The sequence below is a fragment of the Mobula birostris genome, chromosome 9 (genome assembly GCF_030028105.1).
Source record: "Mobula birostris isolate sMobBir1 chromosome 9, sMobBir1.hap1, whole genome shotgun sequence".
Classification (NCBI taxonomy): domain Eukaryota; kingdom Metazoa; phylum Chordata; class Chondrichthyes; order Myliobatiformes; family Myliobatidae; genus Mobula; species Mobula birostris.
Genome location: NC_092378.1, coordinates 148423020 through 148441439, shown reverse-complemented (window position 1 = coordinate 148441439; position 18420 = coordinate 148423020). Strand labels below are relative to the sequence as shown.

The 18420-nt window shown below is 44.4% G+C and overlaps 1 protein-coding gene across 2 annotated transcripts in view; it reads left to right on the top strand.

Moving 5' to 3' along the window:
• The first annotated feature begins 14128 nt into the window (after nt 1-14128).
• Nucleotides 14129-18420, top strand: part of LOC140203180 (SUN domain-containing protein 1-like) — an 88832-nt gene continuing 84540 nt past the window's right edge. For both annotated transcript variants that reach the window (XM_072269094.1, XM_072269092.1), the window contains exon 1: nt 14129-14247. In XM_072269094.1, the coding sequence (XP_072125195.1) occupies nt 14144-14247 (104 nt within the window). In that variant the 5' untranslated portion in view covers nt 14129-14143. The remainder of the gene's footprint in view (nt 14248-18420) is intronic.

Below are 18420 nucleotides of genomic sequence, written 5' to 3'. Positions count from 1 at the left end.
TGGACATTCAACCAGACTGCAAAAACAACAAACTGCGCAAATGCAAAAAGAAGGAATGATAATAATAAGTAAATAAACAACAAGTATCGAGAACATGAGATGAAGTGAGTCCATAGGTTGTGGGAAAAGTTCAATGATGGGGCAAGTGAGGGGTAATAACTGTTCCTGAACCTGTGGTGTGAGTACTGAGGCTCCCGTACCTCCCCCCTCACGGCAGCAGCAAGAAGAGAGCATGACGTGGGTGGTGGGGATCCCTGATAATGGATGCTGTTTTCCTCTGACAGCATTTCATGTAGATGTGCTCAGTGGTTGGGAGTGCTTTACACATGATGGACTGGGCCATATCAACCACTTTTTTGTAGCTTTTTCCATTTAAGGGCATTGTTGCTTCCATATCAAGCTATGTTGCAGCCAGTCATTATACTCTTCACTACACACCTATAGAAGTTTGTCAAAGTGTTAGATGCATTGCCAAATCTCCACAAACTCCTAAAGAAGTAGAGGTACTGTTGTCCTTTCTTCATAATTGCACTTATGTGCTGGGCCCAGTACAGGTCCTTCAAAATAATAACACCCAGGAATTTGAAGTTGCCCCCAGCACATCCATAATTGTGTTGGGGAAGGCCAGGATTAAAAAAAAATAAAACAGCCAAATTATTTTGTACAGCATCTCATCTTGTAACATCTAATTTTTTAGTGAGATCTGAAATTTAGTATAATTTTGATAGAAAAAAGCCCTGTATACCTGTAATCCGAATCAGAACAATACAGCACAGCACAGGAGCAGGCCTTTTTGGCCCACAATGTTGTGCTAAACTAATCAAATGCTCAGGATAATCCTCTGATCCCAGGAACTATCCTGGTGAATCTTCTATGGACTCCCTCCAAAACTACTGTGTGTTTACTTCGGGAAGAAGACCAAACCTGTGCACAATGTCCAGGTGTGGCCTCACCAGCACCCTGTACAGTTGTAATGGTACTTCCCTATCTTTAATGTCCAATGTGTTATTTGCCTTCCAACTTAGCCTGTAGGCACATGATCAGTGAAAGTCCAAGGACCCCAATGTTAAAGGGAAATGGCACTGGAATTGGTTTATTATTGTCTCATTCACCCAGCTACAGTGAAAAGTTTGTCTTCTCTACTGTTCAGACTCTTTTTTTTTATTTGGAGATACACCAGGGGTAATAGACCCTCCTCGCCCATCGAGCCCACACCACCTAATTACACCCATGTGACCAATTAACCTACTAACCAGTACATCTTTGGGAAGTGGGAGGAAACCAAAGCGGTCGCAGGGAGAATGCACAAACCTCTCACAGATGGCAGCAGGAGATCAGAGATCATTGGCGCTGTAAAGCCTTACGCTAACCACTACACTACCACGCCACCTCAGCTATCACTGACTGTGAAACTCAAAGAATAAGCAGTGTACATGGCAATAATAAATATAATATGTAGAGTGATGACTTCCAAAGAACTGAAGAGAAAAGGTTTAACTTTATTTGTCATACGTACATTGAAACATGGTCGCCGGCCGCTCGATCATGGTTTTCGGTCGGGCGCTTGACGCTTGGAGAGATTTGGTGGGGGGCGGGCGCCTGGCGCTAGGCCGGGTGCTGTGGTCAAGTGGTCAGCGACTTGGGCCGGCTCCCCCACCGGACTTAGTCTGGTGAGGAGGGTGTGAGGACACCCAGCAGGATTAAAAAAAACCTGACAGAGGGCAGATGAGTTCCTTGTGAGCCAACGGCCATCTTCTATGGAAGAGATTAAAGCCTCACCGCGTATCCAGGAAGCGTATGCTATGCACTTAGTTAGAAGAGACATGATGAACTTGGACGCTGCACCCTGTGCCTGAACCTGCCCAAGGCCTCCGCCTAAGGAAGGGCCGAGCTCCAAGAAGCGGCCGCGGCTGGAGGCCGACATGGCCTCGGGCTCGAGTTCGGCGGGGGCGGCGGTGGGCGTTGCCAAGGCGGCCAGCAAGAACAAACTGGAGGAGAGGCTGTACTTGGTGCTGTCGCAAGATTGAAGAAGATGGAGGTACATAGCCACCAACCCTGGATTTGGGACGGCACCTACTGACTGACTGACATCGAAACATATAGTGAAATGCATCGTTTGCGTCAACAGCCTACACAGCCCGAGGGTGGGCAGGGGGCAGCCCACAAGTGTTGCCACGCTTCCAGCATCAACACAGCATGCCCAAAACTTAAGAGCCCTAACTCATATGTCTTTGGAAACAGGCGCATCCGGAGGAAACCCACGGGGAGAAGGTACAAACTCCTTCCAGACAGCAGGAACCCAGGGCGCTGGTGCCATAATCATGTTATGCTAACCGCTACACTGCTGTGCCGTCCCAGATCAGCTCATTGCACGGAGCGTTGAGGAAGAAAATGTAAAACTGTAACAGAATGTAGAATAACATGCAACAGCCACAGAGGGAGTGCACGGCAGGTGAACAGTAAGATGCACCCCATCATCGCTGGTCCATGTGGGGTCATTACTTGCAGCCTTTCTGGATTTATTCACAAAGTGAGTGCATAAGATACAGCAAGATAAGATATAGGAGCGGAATTAGGCCATTTGGCCCATCGAGTCCCTCTCAGCCTTAATATCCTGCCTTCCCTCCACATTCCTTGATGCCCTGACCAATCAAGAATCTATCAACCCCTGCCTTAAATATACCAAATGACTTGGCCTCCACAGCCACCTGTGGCAATGAGTTCCACAGATTCGCCACTCTCTGTCTAAAGAAATTCCTCATCTCCGCTCTAAAAGGACGCCCCTCTATTCTGAGGCTGTATCCTCTGGTCTTAGACTCTCCCACCATAGGAAGCATCATCTCCACATCCACTCTGCCAAGGCCTTTCAACATTTGATAGCTCTCAATGAGGTCACCCCTCATTCTTCTGAATTTCAGTGAGTAGATGCCTATAGCCATCAAAAGCTCTTCATATGACAAGCCTTTCAATCCGAGAATCGTTTTCATGAACCTCCTTTGAACCGTCTTTAGTTTCAACACATCCTTTCTAAGGGGCCCAAAACTACTCACAATACTTGAAGTGAGGCCTCACCAGGGCTTTACAAAGCCTCAACATTACATCTTTGCTTTTATATTCTAGTCCTCTTGAAATGAATGCTAACATTGTATTTGCCTGCTTCACCACAGACTCAAGCTACAAACGAACCTTTAAGGAATCCTGCACAAGGACTCCCAAGTCCCTTTGCACCTCGGGTTTTTGAATTTTCTCTCCATTTGGAAAATAGTTAACCCTTTTATTTCTTCTACCAAAGTGCATGACCATACACTTCTTGACGCTGTATTCCATCTCCCACTTCTTTACCCATTCTCCTAATCTGTCCAAGTCCTGTACTTCCTCAAAGCTACCTGCTCCTCTTGTCTGCAAACTTGGCCACAAAGCCATCAATTCCGTCATCCAAGTCATTGACATATAATGCAAAAGAAGTGGTCACATCACAGACTGCTGTGGAACACCACTAGGCACTGGCAGCCAATCAGGAAAGGCTCCCTTTATTCCCACTCTTTGCCTCTATGCTAGTATCTTTCCTGTAATACCATGGTCTCTTATCTTGTTCAGCAGCCTCATATGCATCACCTTGTCAGAGGCCTTCTGAAAATCCAAGTACACAACATCCACCAATTCTCCTTTGTCTGTTCTCCTGGTTATTTCTCAAAGAATTCCTACAGATTTGTCAGATAAGATTTTCCCTTAAGGAAACCATGCTGATCTTGGCCTGTTTTAACATATGCCTCCAAGTACCCTGAAACTTTGTCCTTAACAATTGACTCTAACATCTTCCCAACCACTGAAGTCAGACTAACTGGTCTATAGTTTCTTGAAAAGTGGAATGACACTTGCAATTTTCCAGTCCTCTGGAACCATTCTCGAATCTAGTGATTCTTGAAAGATCATAACTAATACTTCCACAATCTCTTCAGCCACCTCTTTCAGAACCCTGTGATGTATATCATCTGGTCCAGGTGATTTATCTACCTTCAGACCTTTCAGTTTCCCAACAACCCTCTCCCTAAGTAATGGCAACTTCCCACACTTCTTGAACTTTCACCATACTGTCTTCCACAGTGAAGGCTGATGCAAAATACTTATTCAGTTCATCTGCCATTTCCTTGTCCCCCATTACTACTTCTCCAGCATCATTTTCCAGTGGTCTGATATCTAATCACACGTCTCTTTTACACTTATGTATCTGAAGAAACTTTTGGTATCCTGTTTAATATAATTGGCCAGCTTACTTTCATATTCCATCTTTTCCTCCTTTATGGCTTTTCTCATTGCCTTGGGATGTTTTTGAAAAACTTCCCCATTCTGTAACTTTCCGCTATTTTTTGCTCTATTATATGCCCTCCTTTATGTGGGCTTCGATTTTTCTTGTCGGCCACGGTTCTGACATTATGTCTTTAGAATATCCTGCACCTTTCTGATTGCTCCTGGAAACTCCAGCTATTGCTGCTCTGGTGTCATCCCTGCCAGTGTGCTGATGATTATAATGATGTAATTTATTGTACATCTATACTGCCCTTGAACTGAGCTACCTTCTGATGAAGGAGATTTGACCGGAAACTTTAACTCTGTTTCTCTTTCCACAGGTGCTGGGTATTTATCAGTGAAGGGTCTCGCCCCAAAACGTCGACTATTTATTCCTCTCCGTAGATGCTGCCTGACCTGCTGAGTTCCTCCAGCATTTTCTGTGTTACTCTATTTATCTGTTTTATTTTTTATTTGGAGATGCAGCATGATAACAGGCCCTTCTGGCCCAATGAGCCCGCGCCACCCAGATTACACTCATGTGACCAATTAATTTATGAATCCTGTACATCTTTGGGAGGTGGGAGGAAACCAGAGCACCTGGAGGAAACCCACGTGGTCACAGGCAGAACATACAAACTCCTTACAGACAGCAGCACGAATTGACCCCAGATTACTGGCGCAGTAATAGCTTTACACTTGGCGCTAAGCTACCGTGCCAGCCCTGAGTACTTCCAGCATTTCCTGCTTTTGGTCCCGATTTCCAGCACCTGCATGTTTTGGATGTTTATATTGGGGAGCTACGGTAGCATAGCGGTTAGTGTGACATTTTTACAGCTCGGGGCGTCGAAGTGGGGAGTTCAAATCTGGCATCATCAGGAGTCTGTATATCCTCCCTGTGGAAAGTGTGAGTTTTCTCCAGGTGCTCCAGTCTCCTCCCACAGTCCAAAGACGTAATGATTAGTAGGTTACACACATCAAAGTTGCTGGTGAACGCAGCAGGCCAGGCAGCATCTCTAGGAAGAGGTACAGTCGACGTTTCAGGCCGAGACCCTTCGTCAGGACTAACTGAAAGAGGAGCTAGTAAGAGATTTGAAAGTGGGGGGGGGGGAGGGGGAGATCCAAAATGATTGGAGAAGACAGGAGGGGGAGGGATAGAGCCAAGAGCTGGACAGGTGATTGGCAAAAGGGATATGAGAGGATCATGGGACAGGAGGCCCAGGGAGAAAGACAGGGGGGGGGGGAACCAGAGGATGGGCAGGGGGTATAGTCAGAGGGACAGAGGGAGAAAAAGGAGAGTGAGAGAAAGAATGTGTGTATAAAAATAAATAACGGATGGGGTACGAGGGGGAGGTGGGGCATTAGCGGAAGTTAGAGAAGTCGATGTTCATGCCATCAGGTTGGTGGCTACCCAGATGGAATATAAGGTGTTGTTCCTCCAACCTGAGTGTGGCTTCATCTTTACAGTAGAGGAGGCCGTGGATAGACATGTCAGAATGGGAATGGGATGTGGAATTAAAATGTGTGGCCACTGGGAGATCCTGCTTTCTCTGGCGGACAGAGCGTAGGTGTTCAGCGAAACGATCTCCCAGTCTGCGTCAGGTCTCGCCAATATATAGAAGGCCACATTGAGAGCACCGGACGCAGTATATCACCCCAGCCGACTCACAGGTGAAGTATCACCTCACCTGGCAGGACTGTCTGGGGCCCTGAATGGCGGTAAGGGAGGAAGTGTAAGGGCATGTGTAGCACTTGTTCCGCTTACAAGGATAAGTGCCAGGAGGGAGATCAGTGGGGAGGGATGGGGGGGACGAATGGACAAGGGAGTCGCGTAGGGAGTGATCCCTGCGACATTTTAATTCCACATCCTATTCCCATTCTGACATGTCTATCCACAGCCTCCTCTACTGTAAAGATGAAGCCACACTCAGGTTGGAGGAACAACACCTTATATTCCATCTGGGTAGACTCCAACCTGATGGCATGAACATCGACTTCTCTAACTTCCGCTAATGCCCCACCTCCCCCTCATACTCCATCCGTTATTTATTTTTATACACACATTCTTTCTGTCTCTCTCCTTTTTCTCCCTCTGTCCCTCTCACTATACCCCTTGCCCATCCTCTGGGTTTTACCCCCTCCCGCTTTTCTTTCTCCCCGGGCCTCCTGTCCCATGATCCTCTCATATCCCTTTTGCCAATTACCTGTCCAGATCTTGGCTCCATCCCTCCCCCTCCTGTCTTCTCCTATTATTTTGGATCTCCCCCTCCCCCCCCACTTTCAAATCTCTTACTAACTCTTCCTTCAGTTAGTCCTGACGAAGGGTCTCGGCCTGAAGCGTCGACTGTACCTCTTCCTAGAGATGCTGCCTGGCCTGCTGCGTTCACCAGCAACTTTGATGTGTGTTGCTTGAATTTCCAGCATCTGCAGAATTCCTGTTGTTTACGATTAGTAGGTTAATTGGTCATTGTAAATTGTTCCATGATTAGGCTAGGGTTAAATCGGAGGTTGCTGGGCGGCGTGGCTCGGAAGTCCAAAAGGGCCTATTATGTGCTGTATCTCAATAAGTAAATAAATAAACATTCGAGTAAGTCTGCTCCAAAGTAGAAATGAACACAAGATAAGACCTTCAGATTTCCTTCCTTACATGGTAGGATTGAACACTGTTGGGTTCTGACCACAAGTTGCTCATTTCACAGGCACCACTGCTGCTGTTAACAAGCTGAGTTTGAAATCAGAGCCAAAATCAGGTTTTAAAATCAGGAAAGAATTTCCCATTTGGGATCAATAAAGTGTTTATTATTATTATTATTATTATATCACCAGCACATGTCCTGAAATTTTCTAACTTTACAATTGCAATACATGATAACAGAGGGAAAAAACTGAATTACAGTTTGAATATACAATAAATATTAAACAGTTAAATTAAGTAAGTAGAGCAAAACAAAAAAATAGAAATAAAAAAGTAGTGAGGTAGTGTTCATGGGTTCAATGTCCATTCAGAAATCGGATAGCAGAGGGGAAGAAGCTGTTCCTGAATCGTTAGGTGTGTGCCTTCGGTCCCCTGTACCTCCTCCCTGACGGTAACAATGAGAAGAGGGCATGTCCAGGGTGATGTGGGTCCTTAATGATGGACGCTGCCTTTTTGAGGCATCGCTCTTTGAAGATGTCTTGTGGAGGTCAGTGCCCATGGAGCTACTAAGTTTACAACTCTCTGCAGCTTACTTCAATCATGTGCAGTAGCCCCCCTACACATACTAGATGTATATATGACTGGGCTTCAACTTGCCCTGCTTCAAGATCAATAATAACCACCTAGCCACGGAACCAATCTCAAGACTGCACTGAAAACAAAAGTACATTCATCAATAAATTGTGCAATGCCTATTTATAAATCTCCCCTTTTAGAAAAACAGACATCCCACCTCTCCCGGAAGTTCCGGGAGTCTCCCGCATATTAATAGTGGCTCCCTGATGCCCGCAAATTATATACAATATCACGGAAATCAATTTTTTTGAGAGCGAGCGACAGAAAGCAAGAGAGAGCACGAGAGCGACCAAGAGAGAGAGCAAGAGCAAGCGAGCGAGCGAGAGCGAGTAAGCAAGCGAGAGCGCGCGAGCGACCACGAGAGAGAGAGAGAGCGCGAGCGAGAGCACGCCATTGCAGTGTTCCAAAAAAAATATAAAACGTACGTCACCCCAGACTACACTAAAGTGTACCCCTGCCTAATAGGGGTCAAAAATAATGACAGTTTTGCTCGCTGCGCTGTTTACAACAGTGACTTTTCTATTGCCCATGGTGGGTTAAGACTGTAAAAGACATGTTGAGGTGAGTTTAACAGGTGTCATTCGTTCATTAGCATAGCTAAAATTATTTAAACTAGCTGGCTAGCTGCTAAGGAGCTACTCTATTGCAGACATCCCACCTCTCCCGGAAGTCTCCCGCAAATTGATGGTGCTCCCTCCCTGAAATGAGTTTTTGCAGGGTGGGATGTCTGGAAAAAGCAGAGCTATTTTGCATGCAGCACAATGACTTAAAGGTTTAAAAATAGCCATTTTGAAGTGCTGGCGAGTGATGTAATATCTGCAGATCACTTGGCTTTTGCAGCTGCAAAACTGCAAATTTCAGGAGATACCCTGAGTAGCCACTTTATTAGGTCCACCTGTTAATACAAGTATCTAATCAGCTAATTACGTCACAGCAACTCAATGCAGAAAAGCATGCAGACACGGTCAAGAGGTTCAGTTGTTGTTCACACCAAACACCAGAATGGGGAAGAAATGTGATCTAAGTGACTTTGACTGATGAAAGATTGTTGACGTCAGACGGGGTGGTTTCACCATCTCAGGAACTACCGACATCCTGGGATTTCCAGGCGCAGCAGTTTGCAGAGAATGGTGCAAAAATCAGAAAAACATCTAGTAAGCGACAGTTCTGTGGGCAAAAACGCCTTGTTAATGAGAGAGGTCAGAGGAGAATGGCCAGTCTGGTTCAGGCTGACAGGAAGGTGACAGTAACTCAAATAGCCATGTGTTACGACAGTGGTGTGCAGAAGAGCATCTCTGAATGCACAACATGTTGAACTTTGAAGTGAATGGGCTACAGCAGCCAAAGGCCATGAACATACACCCAGTAGCCACTTCATTAGCTACAGGAGGTACTGGTCACTGAGTGTACACTATGTTAGTAACAATAAAGCCGATTCTGATTCTACCAGGGAATGTTAAGCAGATGAAGCTGAAAATGAACGTGACGTGTTGTAGTTAAGAGCCGAGACGCTGACACTGGCACAGCTGAGCTATGCTGGAGCTTCATGGATTATGGTTCACATAATTTATAGAAATCCAGCTCTACGCAAATTCTTCCATAAATGTTTAAAGCATTTTTCAAGACAGGAAATTGGCTACAAAAATGTAAACAGGGGCCCTGAAGTAGAGGTAGAGCTTGTTAATTCAAAAGACAACCAGTCCTCATAAAAGAAACTGTTACATATAACCTCTCACAGTAATCAAACTGTTATATTGTCTTTCAGAAAGGAGATGCTGGTTCAGAGTAGGAGGCCACTTAAGAAATTTGCCTTGGAAACTGACCCTTGGCCCTTGTCAAACAATGTAACATCCTTTGATACTTTAAGGCCATTAGATGTGGGACATTCTGAATATGTACCTTTGTCACTAATGTATCTGCCCTACCACCACCTGACAGGGCATTCCACGCATCCACCACTGTCTGTATAAAAACCTTTCTTCCAATCACCTTAAGTTTAGATCCTCTTGTATTAGCTATTTCTACCCTGGGAAAAAAGTCTCTGGCTGTCCACTCTATCAATGCCTCTTATCATCTTGTACACCTCTATCAAGTCACCTCTCATTCCTCTTCACTCCAAAGAAAAAAAGCCCTAGCTCGATCAACCTCTCCTCATAAGACATGCTCTCTAATCCAGGCAGCATCCTGGTAAATCTCCTCTGCACCTTCTCTAAAGCTTCCACATCCGTCCTATAATGAGGCAACCAGAACTGAACATAATACTCCAAGTGTGGTTTAACAAGGGTTCTTTAAAGCTGAAGCATTACCTTGCGGCTCTTGAGCTCAATCCCTTGATTAATGAAGGCCAGCACACCATAAGCCCTCTTAACTTGTGCGGCAACTTTGAGAGATCTATGGACATGGATCCCAAGATCCTTCAGTTTCTCCATATTACTAAGAATGATGCCAATAATTCTGTACTCTTCCTTAAATTGAAGCACTTCACAGTTTTCCAGGTTGAACACCAATATCATATGATAAAGATTACGGGAATGGGGGATTGTCAGATCCCTGTAAACAATGGATTCAGTACTGACTACGTCTGTGACTGCGGAGTGTTTGAATAATGTCTCACAGCTGCCTTCTTTGGAGCAAGATAATTAAAGTTTGCCCAGATCCACATAGATGTCTCTGGGCTTTTCACACCTTTTGATTTTGACAAAAAGCAGTACCTGATGGAAATCAGACAGAACATTCCTTTCTTAATTAAAGCATAAATCTGACGGATGATCTTATCTTTGTAATTGAGTTGTGGCTCCAGCAAACCAGGTAGGACATTCTTTTATTTAATTAAGGTGGTTGGAGTGTCGAACAAATTGATTGTACTTTTGTATCAATAGTCCATTGACTTGACCGGAATGGTTGTCAAACTGATTGTTCTTTTGTATCGGTGGCCTTATAACCTCTGACAATTCTGACATCAGGCAGTGAACTTGTAGAACCGCCGGGGAGATGATTAAGAGTCTCTCCCTGATGTCGGGTGCAGGTTCACTCGCCAGCTGAGCTCAGAGAAATAAACGGGTGAGAAGATAAGTAGCTGTCGTTACTTGATCCAGCAAAGTTACGTTTACACATACATAAGTGTTCGTGTAAATTGGCCCTCACTGACATGTAACCTTTTGACTTTCAGAAATGTCAGTTTACGGACACCTCTCAGGAAGGGAACGAAACCCTTACAAAACCCAGGGACCATCTGTTATTTACAACTGGGGTGAATATCATCACTTTTGACATCAGAGTGAACTAATGAATACCCTGCCACCAAGGAGGTCTCATCACTCGGACAGCGAGCTGTTTACTGTTTGCAGTTTACTGGGCTCTTCACGTTCACTTTGAATTATATTTTATTCAATTACTTGTGGTGATATGTTGTTTTATGTGCTGTCTGTGATCTATGTTTTGTGGCCGCACTGCGGTGCCAAGGAACGTTGTTCCATTTGGTTGCATATATGTACAATCAAAGTTCAAAGTACATTTATTATCAAATTATGTGTATATTATACGATCTTGAGATTTGTCTCCTTGCAGGCAGCAAGACAAAGAAACACAAAAAAAATTAAAAGAAGACTGTCAAAACACCCAACATACAGAAAAAAAAACAAATCATGCAAACAATAAAAGCAAATAGCACTCAGAATGAAAGTGAGTCTATAGACACGAAGCCAGGCATCACTGCAGCTGAAGCAGGCTACAGCCTCAACTGTACACAGAGCAAAGAAAATGTCGCGGAGCGGCAAGCAGATCTTACCCATCCCTCGCCTTTGGTCCCGATACCCTGCATTTTTAATCTGGCCTGTCGTGTAAAACATAGTGCAAACATCAAATCTTTCCCTGCGCTGGGGTCCAGGCACTTGTCACTTTGATATGCTCTGGGCCTGGTCTGTCAGATGATAATAACCTTGAACTTGAGGACTATCACTGCTTTCAATGGAATACTGCAGTTATTTTAGCACATATTTTGAATGCAGAATTTGCATTCATTTGTGAAATGCCAAATCACCTTCCCCAGTATTATAGTGAGCTTTTTTATTGATTGAACATCTGTTTTGTTTACAGGCAAATATTTCCATTGAACTGCTAAAGAACCACAGCACTGTTGTTCGTGAAATCTCAGTGGACGGCAAATAGATCAGCTGACTGAGAATCAGGTTAAATATCACCAGCAGATGTCCTGAAAATTGTTGTCCTTGCTGCAGCAGTACAACGCAATGCATACTAATAGAAATAAAACCATGAGTATATATATGTAGTAAATAATTAAATTAAATAAGTTGTGTAAAAATTGAAATAAAAAAGTGAGGTAGTGTTCATGGGTTCAATAACCATACAGAAATCAGATGGCAGATGGGAAGAAGCTGTCCATGTGACCAATTATCCTACTAACCCGTACATCCTGAGCAAGAGAGACAATCTCCATGGAGACAGAAGTGGTTAATATCACAAATCAATGATCTGACTGATCATTGTTGTTAAATGTGAACTTAAGTTTGTTTTCTCTTCCTGAAGCATGTAGCATGTTCAAAATCCAAAGTAAGTTTATTATCAAAGTACATATATGTCATCATATACAACCCTGAGATTTGTTTTCTTGTGGGCATACTCAATAAATCCATAACAGAATTATGACCATAATAGAAGCAATGAAAGACCACGCCAACTTGGGCATTCAACCAGTGTTGCAAAAGACAACAAACTGCACAAATACAAAAATTAATAATAATAATAATAATAAATATCGAGAGCATGAGATGTAGAGTCCTTGAAAGCGAGTCCATAAGTTGTGGGAACATTTCAATGATGGGACAAGTGAAGTTATCCCCTTTGGTTCAAGGACCTGATGGTTGAGGGATAACAGCTGTTTCTGAAAGTGGTGGCGTGAGACCCAAGGCTTCTGTACCTTCTCCCAGATGGTGGAATCAGCGAGGAAGGAGCATGTGCTGGGTGGTGGTGGGGGGTCACCTTTAGTCATTGTCTTCATCATTATGTACTATGTTGTATGACATGGGCAATCACAGTCTATCCATGGCCATGATTATTCTTGACAAATTTTTCTACAGAAGTGGTTTGCCACTGCCTTCCTCAGGGCAGTGTCTTTAAAGACGGGCAACCTCCAGCCATTATCAACACCCTTCTGAGATTGTCTGCCTGGCTTCAGTGGTCGCATGACCAGGACTTGTGATGTGCACCGGCTGTTCCCATGGCTTCACGTGACCCTGATCAGGGGCTCAGCTTGCCCAAGGGTGACCTGGAGGCTAGCGAGGGGAAAGAATGCCTTGCACCTCCTTTGGTAGAGACGTATCTCCACCTTTAGTATTGTGTATAAATTATAATCCAGTATCACTGACTTCAGGAAACTGGGTGAAGCATATCCCTGTCTGGACTTTGAGATATAGGAGCAGAAATAGGCCATTCAGCCCTTTGAGTCTGTTTTCCCATTCAATCATGGTTGATTTATTTTCCCTTTCAACCCCATTCTCCTGGCTTCTACACGTACCCTTTGACACCTGAATTAAATGCACCTATTAAATATACCTATTGACTTGGCCTCCACAGCCGTCAGCAAAGAATTCCACAAATTCACCACCGTCTGGCTAAAGAAATTCCTCTTCATCTCTGTTCTAAGGGGATGTCCTTCTAATTTTTTAGATTGTGCCCTCTTGGACTCAATGCTAATGTGCTCTACAATTCTCCCACTAGTTTTCTACACATCCACACTGTCTAGGTCTGTCCATTATCTGGTAGATGCTGAGGTGGAGATGGTTGAGAACGTCACCAACGGCAAGTTCACAGATGACAGCTGAAGTGGTCCAGATCCCAACAATGACCAGATTCAGTCCAGGAAGGAAATAAGTGGTATGCCTTCAAGACAGCAAGTTTTCCCCGTCAAAAAATTAAAAATGAAACTGATTGACTTCAGGAGGCCATCTAGCCAGACCCTTATTGGTTGTTTTTTTTTATTTGCTGTGGACAAGACTGATAATAATTTTCCACAAGTTGCCCAGTTTTCCAGAACATGGGAGTATTTGTCCTAATAATAAAAACCAGGCAGAGGGAACACCAATCATACTGGGTTGTAGGGTGTAGTTCCACTTACTTTGTCTTTGGAGACAAGAAGCCAGAAAATTGGTTGGGGGTGCTGAGCAAAATCCTCTGCCGCTGTTCTGGGGCTACTGCAAATTCTATTCCTCTTCCCAACCCCGCCTAGTTGCTAAATCAGTTTTTTGCAGTCCGTTTGTTGCGCCATCATTCGAAAGGGCGGGGAGGTAGCCGTCCGCAAAAAAAAAGCACAAACGTTCAGTTTGCAGAATTTGCCACTACTTTTATTTAAAGCAACCGAGCATTTGGAAAACCGACGCCAACGCCAGTTGCATAACCCCCACCCCCTATTCTCTTGCAACGTGCCCACGTGCGGCACCGGGACAACGTGATTGACAACACCCGGTGCAGTTCCCGGGCATCTTGACTGACAGCTCCACGTGCCGTTTCCCGGGCAGACCCCTCGCGGTCACTGGTCAGGTGGCTCCACCCCCCCCACCCGCCTCGGACATGCGCGGTGGCGTCAGTAACGGGCGGGCAGACGCGAGCGGGAACTTTTCAAACGGGACAGCCCGGGGCGGGAGCGGAGCGGCGCGGTGCGGCGCCGGACTCAGGTAGGGGAACCGGCGGCTAGAGTGGGGCAATCGTGCCAGCTGTTCGTCGTCCCTTTCCGCCACCCCTGGAACGGTAACGCCCGGTGTCGGGTCGGGGTTCACCGATTTAGCCCCGGGAGTCTACGGGGCTTCTCCCACCACCCACCTACCCTGCCGGCCCTGCGATCTCCGGGTCCTATTCCCCCACCCTGCTTTATACTCCAGTCCCTTTGGGAGAGGGGTTCATCGGGGTCCCTTCTCCCTACTTATCCCTCCCCCCACGGGGGTTTTATGAGGTCCCTTCTCTCCACTCCAGGCCCCCTCCCCGGGAGGTCTCCGGGGTTCGTTATCCCGCAGCCAGGAGTTCCCGGGGCCCCTCCTTCCTCCTCCCCGGGCGTGTCCGGGCTTCATCCCCCACTCCACACGCCTCCACCAGCCCCAGGGTTCGCCGGGGTCCCCTCGCCAGTATAACCCCAGGATGGGAGTCTCCGGGATTCTTCTCTTCTCCCCCCCCCCCGGTCCCGAGCCACAATTATCAGTGGGTTACCATCTTCTCCCGCCCGTCCCTTTCGCCCCATCATCCCTCCCTCTACAAGCAGAGCCTCCTCCCATCTCTGTGCCGCTGGCCATGTGATGATATGTTGTTTGCTCGTCAGTGTTTGCATTCCTTTGCTGGAAGGGTTGTCCCTACTGTCAATAAAGGAATGTGTGTATCAGCAATTTTCTGTAAGAAGACACCAAGGAGTATGGAAAGATATAAATGTTTTTATATAGTGTATCGACATACCAAATCGGTTTATAACTGCTACCCTATTCTTGAAAACTTGGGACAGTTTTTGCACCGCTAATCTCTCGGTCGCATGCGATGTGACAGGACAGTCTGTTGCTTTTAGCAAAATTGGTTGAAGGATTGGGAAGGTCACTGGGGTTAATATTCCTGCTTATTACAATAGTGTCTTCTGGGAGACCAGATGTTGTGAAAAGATTTCTGTGAGACTAATTTTATGTAAAGTTAACAGGCACCCTCTGCATGTCGCATCTTTCACAACCTTTGCAAATATTTACAGACTTCTCTTGTGTCATGTGGGACTTGGCTTTGAAAATTCTTGTAAGTTACTTGTCTCTTGACTGAAACTTGTCAAATGTTAATTGCATTTGGAAACTGCTTAGCTGTCTGTTTCTGGATTTAACTTTTGCCACCCCACCACTCCCCTTTCCAGTTAGTGTTACTCTGGAGTGGTGGTGGGCGTGTGTTTCAGGACCATTCTGCCGATGTATTTATTTTAATATTTCTGTTCGGTGGGTTATTCAGCTTTTATTTTCAAAGCTGCCACGCTACTTGTGTGTTTATGAAAAGCACAGTTATCAGTTTTGGATAATTATCCTCACATTTAAAATTGAATGTAAATGGACAATTAGCATCCGTATGCATATTTAATAAACATCCAAAGCACAGCCTAGAATTACAGTCAGCAGAACATCACTATTAGGGTTCCATCTGATATCTTACTGGGATTAACTATGAAATACAAGTTTAGTTTAGTGCACTTGATTTTAAACTAGGTTATGAATATTATTTGAAATGATCCACATAAAATTTATTTTTGTAGTGTTTTGCAGTTGCTGTTTTTTGCAATCTCCTGTCCAGACATTTTCCAAATCAGAATCAGGTTTAATATCACTGGCATATGTTGTGAAATTTGTTGTTTTGTGGCAACAGTACATTGCAATATATAATTAAAAAACTATGAATTATAATAAGAAATATACAAACATTAAATTGAATAAATAGTGCAAAAAGAGAGGGAGAAAAATAGTGCGGTAGTGTTCATGGATTCCTTGTCCATTCAGAAATCTGATGGCAAGGGAAAGAAGCTGATCCTGATGTTGAGAGTGTCTTCAGGCTCTTGTACCACCTTGATAATGAGAAGAGGGCATGTCCTGGGTGATGGCGGGCCTTAATGATGGATGCTGCTTTTTTGAGGCATCGCCTTTTGAAGATGCTCTCAGTGCTGTGGAGGCTAGTGCCCATGATGTAGCTGACTGAATTTTACCAGCAGAAATTCAACGGTTCTGATGTCTTTCAAAAAATACCACAGGAAAGTCCAACAGTTTCTGGACAATCCCACCAACAGAGTTCTGCAGAAGGATTCCATTGATTCAATTGTTAGATGATCTCCAGGACCAGAAACATCACAGCATGAACTACAGAGACCAATCCACAACATAAGTTAAACCTTGCCCAAGACCTAGGACTTTGGAATCATCCTCCGACAGCATCGAGGGGGTGAGAGAGAGATCATTCGAATGCAGGACCCTGCTCTGGAAGCAGCAAGCAAGGACGTCACTTACGGACTCTTTCCTCTGGCGGCAAAGAGCAAGAGGCTGGTAGATGGTGTTGATCACCTGCTTGCATTATGCTCTCACCTTGGCGCCTTAATCTGTGTTTGGCAAGAAATGGAGTCAATCATGGGCTTGCACCTTGTTTCCAGGCTTCTTGGCCTCGAGACCTTGGAGACAGCAAAGCTCCAGATCGCTCAACTGGCCCAAACACACCACCAGAATGTAGATCACAAACTCCAGTGGTAACAGAACCACTTTTGGGGAAAAAAAATGACGTGGAAGAAATAGCAATGAATGCTTCAATCATTTTGTTTGGATCCATCACAATATCAAGATCAATGAGGATGTGATTGTAAAGGGTTATTTTGAGGGAATATTTGCAGGGTGGAGAGAGAAAATAGTGCTGCTGGAAATATGATGGAATTACAGTGCACCACAGAGTGCGTCAGCAAAGTGCTGGTTATTTAGGTCTATGTTGTACACCTTTCCTCAACACCTCAGTGTGGATCATGACTAGGCAAACCTGTTGATTGCAAATTACACTTTTGTTGTAAGTTTTGCTTCTTCCAATGTTTCATTTTCAGTCTTTCAAAAGTGCGTAACAAAGACTTGGTGTACTCAAAATTGTTGAAAAGACAAATTCTGCCTTGGTTTTTGCAGACTTGTGAACAGGTTTTATTCATATCCCTATTTTAATTTCTTCAAAGTGGTCTGACAAGATTCCAACTTCTGGATGCCACAGTTTAGCAATTAGCACGACACTATTACAGTTTAGGGATTTGGAGTTCAGAGTTCAATTCTGGTACATTGTGTAAGGAAGTTTGTACATTCTTTCCATGAACACATCGGCTTCCAACCACAGTCCAAACACCTACCAGTTAACCCTAACCCAAATTGCCCTGTGATTAGGCTAGGGTTAAATAGTTGGGTTGCTAAGCTATGTGGCTTGATGGGGTAGAAAGGCCTCTTCTGCACTGTATCTCCAAATAAATAAACTTTAACCTATCTAGGTGCTGATGATGGGACACCAGTTTGCATCGGTGTCTTGAAGGGAATAACGGCATAATAAAATGTAACTATCTGTTTCACTTGCCTTAATCATAATGTCTGAAGTTGTGTTGAACATGAAATATGACTGATTTGGGGAAAAAAGTGTTGTCACAAAATAAGTTAGAAATGGCACCCGTGGATCAGTATTAATCTTTTTCAACCTAAAAGCTAATTCTACTTTTTCAAAGCAGTTTACAAAGATTATTGTAGGACAAATGCAGAATAAATCAGAAGCCAAGCATTTTACATGGGCGGTTCCCCTCTTGGTCATCTTTAACAATTGGAAAAAGTTCCTCTATGAATCATTTTTAACTGTTCAGGGTTAAGCAAAACATACTGTCCCAGTCTGGAATCTAACTGCAAAAATGGGAACATAAAAACTTTAGCAGTAGAAGTACTATGAAACTAGCTTTGAAATGTCTTCTAACATCAGGTCTCAATCATTTTCAATAAAATTGCCCTGTGATTAGTTTTTCCATGACTTAAACTGAATCCTTTTGTGGATCAATCTGAGTTGTTACTACACTTTGTTTTGCTTGTCACGTGGATATTGCCGTTGTGACTTTGATATGCAGCGTCAGGTGGCTTGTCGAATGGTTCTTTTAATTGCGTTTCTACTAACAGTAGGTAAAGCGAAGTTCTTTTTTGGCAGACATTGAAAAACAAGCAATATGTTTTAATAAATATAGTACATCTGCTTGCAGTGATTACATCCCTTTATCAAGTTTGAATCTTGAAATGTATTTACTTTTCCTTTGGGCATGTGAACTTTGTCTAGCTTCTCTTTCCCCCCTGGCCCCA